Here is an 8,837-nt window from a genome sequence, read left to right as displayed (position 1 = left end):
TCGAGCGAATTTCGAGATCCTTGCGTGTACATACGCGCAACCAGCACGAGCGAATGTATGCGCTCGTTCGAGAGACTAAATTGATCGAGGCCCCGTTTTGTTTGTGGTCACTCTTAAAAACTCGAACGACAAAGAATCCGTGCGCCCCTCGCGCCGATATGTTCGTTTCGAGCTTTCGTTTTTCTCTCGGCCCGCTGCTGGCTGGCTGGTTTCGCTCCCCACCCTTTTGTTAACTTGCCTACACTCTTTCTCGCATTTCGAAAACGGGCGACCATTGTTCCGCGCCGATCCTTCTAGCCGCCGAACGATTTTTCTTCCTTGCGCGAGACATCGCATGCTCCTGCGCCCAGTTTGTCATTTCCACACACAACGCAGATATAGTACCACTTTGGAAATTTTCAGTCGTTTAGAGAAGTTTGCTGTGCTTCTTTAGCACTCGTAGTAAGATCGAGTACATTTTATGATAAACAGTAATGTTGTCAATATCTATGGGAAAAATAAGTGATTTGATTTTTCATTTTTTACGTCGATTTCGTAACACTTCGGAAATTTTGTACGTTTGTTTTAATTTATTTAAATCTTAACTACTATTGGTGGTCTAAGAAAACACTATATTATAATTATTTATTCATTCTTGCTTATAATTCTTATTCACAATTGTGTGAAAGATTGTAAAAAAAGGAACGTTGTTGATACACTTGCTCCTACTCAATCTTCATTATTGATGTGCAAGCTAAGAATAATTGATTTTGATTTTCTCTTTAACACTTCTCTTTCAAGTAAACAATAGCACAATAAACATTAGAAGTCTGTGACATATTGCTGTGTATAGAAACACATACATATATATAATATATGCGAGAATAACGAAAATTAACATAAAAATGACATAATTACATAAGATTGAAAGAATACCTGGTGGCATGAAACTAAAGAACGTATAATTACATGAATAAATAAATAAATATAATTATGTATACTACGTTGTTCACATGAGAAAAATAAGAAATTTGATTTTTCATTTCGTACTGTTTTGAGAAGCACAGTCTTTTGGGAAAGATAGCTATGCTCGTTTGATATTTTTGACGATATTAATATTTATTATAATTTGATATTTTTTACAAGTTAGAGTATCTTGACTATATGGGAAAAGTAAAAGAGTTAATTTTCTTGTCGATTTTTGGAAATTTGACAGTCTTTCTTAGAGACAGTTGATGTATAGCAATCTATGAACGCTGAATTTTCGATTTTCGACAAATTGGGTATATTTGAAGTGTTGAAATTTTGTAAAAACGAATCTACATTCGAAATTTATTGTTCATTTTTTTCCAACATGATTTTACATAATATTGACGACTTCTATACACATAATGTTATTTCGAAAAAAAAACTGTAATTGAAGACTATTTCGAAAGTAATTCTATATAACACTGCGCTATAATAATATTTGAAAAGTAGTTGCAATGTGAATCTATTCAAAATTGTAGATCAATGTATAATAATTCTATTATCTTCCAAAAAATCGTACACCAAAGTTTGAGTTGTTGCAAAGAGAAATCTTATTTTAATCCACAACATTTTCAAAAAAGAGCATGCCTACAGTTTCACTTGTTATATTATGCAAAAAAATATTTAATAATATAACCATTTACATGCCAACAAATGAATGTTTATTATCATTTTGAATGATTCTTTCCGTATTTCTTATAGGTTCTCATTTAAATTCCGGTAAGAATCATCTGCTCTGTAAAATCTGAATTTAGCACCATGCAGCGGCCAAATGCTCAAACTGATGGACAAAAGTTCTTGATCGATGTATGATATATATATATATATTTAAATAAAAATGTCAACTATATTACATTGTGATACAAAGTTTTCTCACCTGTAAACTTTGTTAAACCTTAAATATTAAGATTTATTTAAATCTACTATTATTACAAAGTATAGGAACAAAAGGAATTGATATTATTTATATTTATTTATATAATTTATATTTATAAATTGTTCCTAAATTCAATAATATCATAAATTATTAATTAGTATCGTCGATGAAATAAAAAAATTATATCTACATTGACTACAGACGTTGCCTATCATTTTGAAACTGTTGGTAACTATTGTCTACTAGTTCAATTGTTTTGCCATTACGAGAAATGGCGCTAATTGTAAATTCTAGGGAGCAAATGATTCTTGCCGAAATTTACACGGTATCTCATAAAACAAGCGGAAAGTATAATCTCGAACAATCCAAAGAATCATTGACATACACAAGCAGAAGTATCGCATCACATACTTCATTGCAAAATGTCAGCTTCTGACATTGACAGTTGACCTAATATTGCATTATTTGTAACGTTTCCGAGGCTGCTATAAATGTCTGTAAATAATTTTTAACCGTGGAAAGTGGCATGCATTCAAATACCAAGCCTGGAATGGCAGACAAGCCTGATTGTTCAATGAAGCAGACCTCTGACATCGCAAGTGAGGTTATAAAAGAGAAAGAAGCTGATATAAGTCGTTATTTTGAAAATGGATCTCGCACAATATTCGATGAGATCGTTCCGTCGAAAAAGAATGATTTCTCCGAAGTGCAAAGAAGTACTATGAGCAGAATTCCGGATTTTGAATTAATGAGCGATCGCTCGAACGAGTTCTTAAAATCTAGCACGTTGTTCGACAATGAATTGCTTGATCATAGTGCGTCGAACGACATGCACAGAGATATTTGGATACCTTCTGAGAAAACAAGGAAAGTTCTGCGCAGCATCGCCACATCAGCTATGGGAAGCAATTCTCTTGAAAGGGAGAACCTGACGATGCCAGGTTTGGCAATACAAGGAGACATGCCCGATTTAATAAAGAGTACTGCCATTCGTTACCTAGGAGAAGCTGAGAACATTCACAGAAATGTACGTACATCTTCGGATGTGACACAAGATGAACGTGGCCTGAGAAATTTAATACAAGCTGGTTGTTACAAGGCGGCAATAAATTTGTCGGGGAAACTTTTGGCTGTGTATGCTCAAGGGTATGGCAAGATAAACCAACCTAGCAAACATACTCCGCATTCTTTGCAGCTATGGTACACAAGGCTAGCTTTATTGACTAAACTGAACCAAGTAGATGTTCTAGAGAACGAATCAAAACCATTTGGTAATCTAGATAAACCTGATATGTATTTCACATTTTATCCTGACTTATATGGCACCAGACCAGGTTCTATGGCTTCATTTTCCTTTCGACTACTTTTAGCAGAGATACCATCGTACTGTGGTAGACCCAAAGAAGCATTGGATAATCTATACAAAGTTCTAGCCACTGTGAATCAGATAATAACAAATTTTAATGATGGCTACAGTGGAGATGGATCTCGCATTACAGTAAACGCTGTTGAACAAGAAGATGCTATACGCTTATGGAAAGGAAGAAGATCTAGAGTCCTAATGTCCATTACGAACTGTGCAGTTGGCATAAAAAATTACGTACTAGCTGTAGATATTTTAGAAAAGTTGTGTGATTCTCCAGATTGGTCACCTGAACAATTAGAAGCTTTAAAATCTAGCATAGGTAGATTACATTTGTTTTTGGGAGATGTTGCAACAGCAGAAAGATTGCTTATTAATGAGAATAAACAGAATAGTAGTCTAACTGTGAGAGAGTGGATGGATAGAGGGCTACTGGCTGTAGCTCACAATTCCTTTCAGGAAGCATACAAATACTTCCAGGAGGCGGCCATGCTAGATCCTAACAACATCGCGTTAATTAATAACATGGCTGTTTGTCTTTTATATACAGGGCAGTTGAAGGAGGCCGTGCATTTATACGAAAGTGCAATTACAAAGAATCCTGCAAGAAGCTTGCAGGAGTCTATACTATTAAATTTGCGTAGTGCGTATGAACTTCTTACACACTGCGAACAACCGAAATTGCAACTTTTGAGTCAACTAAATAGGTATAAAGGAGATGCTATAGACATACAATGTCTGAAGCTTGGTCTGTAAATTAGCTCTAATTCTATTCGTCCATGTATAACGTGTGATAGAAGAAAGGGAAGATTAAAACTTGTTATTTAATTGCAATAACGATTGCAGTAAGTAAGATGTAAAGTTTATTAAATAATAAGTAATTTCAATCGAGTTAACAAAAATGGTATTATTTAATTACATATCTTCTCATTGACATTCTCATCTTTCAAAGATTTGTCTGAGGTCTTGTATCGTTTTTACATCGTGACAATGATTCTTATCTTTTTAAATCATTAAATGTTAGTTAAATTCCCGCACGAATCGTTTACGCCACCTTCGTTCAGCGCCATTCCTCGTAGTGGTAAAAAGCTCAAACTAATATATAGGCAAGTTTCGAAAACTTGAAATTTTAAAAAGGTGTCTATTTCCCTGAAATTGAAATTGAATAATTGTTACATAATTAGTGAGCGTATTCCCAAATCCATATTTGTAAGTTTAAAACTTAGATTGCATTCTATACAGTTTATTTTGTTAATTTTACATTAATTTTATGAATACATTTTTAGAAAGAACCATTTGCGAAGGAAAATTTAAATTAGACGGTGTAGAATATTAAATTGATATAGAACATTTGAAAATAATCAATATGCCTTGTCCGATAATTGCTTATTTCCAAGTAAGATTTTATATCAGTTATTAAATTACATTGAAAATATTTAATGAAAACTAGAAATAAATCAATATATAAATTAATCGAAAATCATACCGAGCTAATTGGTTTTTAGATTAAAACGAAAACCTTTATTTTTATTATGAACATTAATCGAAATTTGTGTAATGTCTACTAGGCTTAATTGTTTACTGGACATGTATATACAAAAAACTTATGCACAATCGACTTTCTAAATTTTCTGGACGTGTAAAGATTTCTTACATTAATTAAGTTAATTGCAGATGAACTTCCACAGTGAACTTCACTTTCGCAGTTAATTATATTTTATAGGTACCATTTTCATTGTTTGAATGTACGCGCACGTATGAATTTGTGGCTTTCAATTCATAAAATGAGCCGCAATACAAATGAAGTATATAGTATACTTGATTCTCGCTAAGAAGCTAAAGTTTATGAAACATCGGTAACGATGCGACATGGGTATGATAATAGGGCTTCTGAATCTGACGTCTAATTTTGGGTAATAAAAAAATACATTGGGTATCGACCTACTACACCTCTTCTGTGGTATTATTTGTGAAACATTTTACATAACAACTCTAAAAAAATATGTCCGGTATTCTACACAGTATTTCTGTTCTGTACTTAAAAATATTGAAAATATTTATGTGATCTCATTTTTTATAATGTGATAATGTCGCAATAGTATTACAGTTTAAGTCTGTAAATTTTGTCAATAGATGTGTATAGTAAAAACGCGCGCGCGTTGGGTATATTATATATAATGATTAAATTGCCGGCCGCCTTTGGAAGTTTTCAATTGTATGCACACATGTTTTGTATCGTACTTTTAAAATTTACTAGTTATTCGGACACTTTTTAGTGCAACCAAATATTTTATATCAACAAATTTATGTTCTGTATATTCAACTTATAACAATTACAAATTTGTGTATTTTTTTATGTATGAATTAGGTTATAGGTTATCTGTTTTGTGATATTTTTTACTCGGTGCCCTTGTTCGATAATCTCCTTAATTAACATTTGGTATTAAGAGACGACGTTTGTATGAATCATCATTTAATTATTTCGACCTCTACAGGTAATATTGTAATTTAATGAATATTGTTATTTTTTTTTACATCCAAGACATTCAGTACTGGAATAGTGTTGTTAGATATTAAATATCGCATAATTATTAAGGATTTAACAGCAGGTGTATTAAAACATATTTATTAGGTTATGAAATGGCACTTGCTATTTTACATTTTGCTCACAGGAATTCATTGAAACTACTCTTTGCTTCCACCATGTCCACATCAGCATCAGTGGATGATCGTATGTTGAAGGGAATAAGAAGAATTGTTCCAAATTTAAACAATGTTAAATATAAAGGACAGGATGGCAGAATTGGTATATTTGGTGGTAGTATGGAATATACTGGTGCACCATATTTTGCAGCCATGAGCGCACTTCGTACTGGATGCGATTTAGTGCATATATTTTGCGTAAAAGATGCAAGCATTCCTTTGAAATCATTTAGTCCAGAGCCTATTGTCCACCCAGTGTTAGATCAATATGATGCAGTTAAACAAATAAGACCCTGGCTCGATCGTCTGCATGTAATTATTATTGGTCCTGGTCTTGGTAGAGATGACAAAGTATTTAAAATAATTGTTGAACTGATTGCAATCTGTCGAGACATGAAAAAACCATTGGTGATCGATGCTGATGGATTATTTTTAATTAGTCAGAAACCTGACATTATAAAAGAATATCCAGGAGTAATATTGACACCAAATGCTATGGAATTCAGTCGTCTAATGAAAGGAGTGCTTGATAAAACGGTTCAACCTTCGCCATTAGTCAAAGCCACTGATGTCAAACACTTGGCAGAAGCACTTGGAAAAAATGTTACAATTTTGCATAAAGGATCAAAAGATTTAATCGCAGATGGACATAAAGGTACAGAAGCAGTACCGTGTGGTTTGGCTGGTTCTGGCCGACGATGCGGTGGGCAAGGTGATCTACTAGTTGGAGCATTATCTGTGTTTTGGTGGTGGGCAATTTGTGCAGGAAGTTGTGAAAGTTCTTTATCAGCACCAATAGCTGCTAGTTATGCTGCATCAAGATTAGTGAGAGAATGCAATTCATCTACATATAAGATAAAGCAGAGAGGAATGCTAACATCCGACATATTGGAGCAAATACAACCTGTTTTTGCAAGAATCTTTGAAACGCATTGTAACAAGTGAGCTATTTAGTTATAGTGACAATGTAATTGGTTTTGGTATTCAATATTTTGGAACTATTTTGAACAGACTTTTTTATATGTACCATACAGAGTATATAATATTGTACAATATATTGTATATATAGTTGTATACATGTAGTAAAAACATTAATGTTGATTATAGAACATATTCATTCAATGGGAGAAGTCGAACACGGAGCACTGATTCCTGAATTGTGCTCATTCTCATATTTCCATTTTTACAAACAGAGTTACAGGAACGTTTTCATTTTCATCTGTTGATACATTCAACAAAGCTAAATTATAAAACTTCTTAATGAAAACAAACAAAATGCTGTGATAGAAATACAAATTATAAATTCAGGAATTTTACAATGTAATTGATTACAGAAATTTATGTCATTAAATGCATTACAAAATAAATAATACACTTAACGATTGTGTGTACATTCAATGCTTACTTGTTTTCTTATATTATATTTACAATGGGTGCATTTATTGTATACATATACTAATGTTTTATGTGGACAAAAGTTCTTTACATATTTTTTTGTTTAAAAAATAAATTTGCATTTTATAAATATAAAAACAGATTTCTATGAACAATGGAAATTTTCTGTGTTATATTATTAATACAAATTATTTATATGTAAGATTTAATAATATACATTACTTCCAACACAAAACATTTTCAAATAATTTGTAGTAAATTATTTTTCGAAGTTATTTTTATATTATTTTATATAAAAACTATTCCTCTTATAAATGAATATTGATTCTATAAAAGAAAAATATTTCAGAATATGGTCTTGTATTCTTTTTCTTTTGTATCAAATTGACAAATGGCAATATTTCACATATAAAATGTTCTGTATCCAAGCATCAATACTGTATATTTTCTAGTGTATAAGAACATTCTTATTAAGTACAATATCGCTTAAAGTAAAAAATGTTGCCTTATAAATGTTAGTGTTTCCTATATGGGCACAGAAGCATTTATTGCCTTAAATAACAAAACAGAAATAAATCAATAAAAGTCTTTAAAATTACAAACAATTATAAGTACAACTATTTTTGTTCGTTTAATCAATCCTGCGTTATACGTTCAACTCAATTACAAAAACTTGTAATATCACGTATACTATTATACATTACAACTAAGTAAGTTAATTGTAGAGTACATGTCATCAGTTTTAATATGCTTCGTAAGAGAACTTTATAATGTTCATATGTCATTTCTTGTATCCACGCATAATATATAAAACTTCTTCATTATTAACGTAACTACAAAAGATCATTTTTCACTCATAAGTACAAGATATTCTGCAAGAAGTTTCTTTTGCATATGTACTCTTTTATTCGTGTGCCCTAAAATCTTACAAATAGTGAAATTATAATTTATTAGAGTCCTTATATTGTTGTCTTTCGTTTCTATGCTAAAATAATCTCATCATTAAGTACCCCGGGGTTCAACGTTGAGAAAAATACTGTATAAAAACGAAAACAGATCATAGCACCTATACAACTTTTGGCATGAATATACCGAATACTGTCTGTGTACGCATCAGAAAATGTCTTCGCGTTTGCTCGAACATTGCCGTGTTGTTATTTAACGTAAATTTCATTCTAGATTTAAGATTACATTATTGTTTCCATTACATCGTAAACTACGAATAGAACGTTAATACGGACGTATGGTTTCCACGTATTAATAGCGTTGGTGGCATATCTTTGGTTAATGCTTCCAACCACGCCATATAGAGTGGAGCAGAAACTGCACCTTTCCGTGGCATTGGCAATGACCTATTATCAAAAGCATCATTATTTATTAATACAAACATGAATTTAACGATTATTCGCTACCATGGACGTAAGGGAAGATTTCGAAGTGAGATGGTTTAAATTGCAAAGTTTCGTGTTTTTCAATAAGGAATTCAGCCAT

The 8,837-nt window shown here is 32.1% G+C and overlaps 3 protein-coding genes across 7 annotated transcripts in view; 2 read left to right on the top strand and 1 right to left on the bottom strand.

Annotated features, from left to right (window-relative positions):
- Positions 1–2,247: 2,247 nt before the first annotated feature.
- LOC117220522 (trafficking protein particle complex subunit 12) lies at positions 2,248–4,150 on the top strand. Its single transcript, XM_033470545.2, has one exon. The coding sequence runs from the start codon at positions 2,412–2,414 to the stop codon at positions 4,002–4,004; it is 1,593 nt and encodes a 530-aa protein (XP_033326436.2). The 5' UTR covers positions 2,248–2,411; the 3' UTR covers positions 4,005–4,150.
- Positions 4,151–5,079: 929 nt separating this feature from the next.
- On the top strand, positions 5,080–7,330 carry Naxd (NAD(P)HX dehydratase). Of its 2 annotated transcripts, XM_076518705.1 has the most exons (2): positions 5,083–5,743; positions 5,921–7,330. In XM_076518705.1, the coding sequence occupies exon 2, from the start codon at positions 5,952–5,954 to the stop codon at positions 6,894–6,896; it is 945 nt and encodes a 314-aa protein (XP_076374820.1). In that variant the 5' UTR covers positions 5,083–5,743; positions 5,921–5,951; the 3' UTR covers positions 6,897–7,330. The 2 variants fall into 2 exon arrangements, with proteins under 2 accessions (XP_076374819.1, XP_076374820.1); XM_076518704.1 differs by having other exon boundaries at positions 5,080–7,330.
- The window catches only part of NKCC (sodium potassium chloride cotransporter), a 51,943-nt gene continuing 50,056 nt past the window's right edge, over positions 6,951–8,837 (bottom strand). For all 4 annotated transcript variants that reach the window (XM_033470543.2, XM_033470542.2, XM_033470540.2 and 1 more), the window contains exon 19: positions 6,951–8,698. In XM_033470543.2, coding sequence (XP_033326434.1) covers positions 8,563–8,698 — 136 coding nt within the window. In that variant the 3' untranslated portion in view covers positions 6,951–8,562. The remainder of the gene's footprint in view (positions 8,699–8,837) is intronic.

Source organism: Megalopta genalis, chromosome 2, assembly GCF_051020955.1.
Source record: "Megalopta genalis isolate 19385.01 chromosome 2, iyMegGena1_principal, whole genome shotgun sequence".
Lineage (NCBI taxonomy): Eukaryota > Metazoa > Arthropoda > Insecta > Hymenoptera > Halictidae > Megalopta > Megalopta genalis.
The sequence above is the reverse complement of the archived record's forward strand: the minus strand, read 5'-3'. Positions and strand labels throughout refer to the sequence as shown.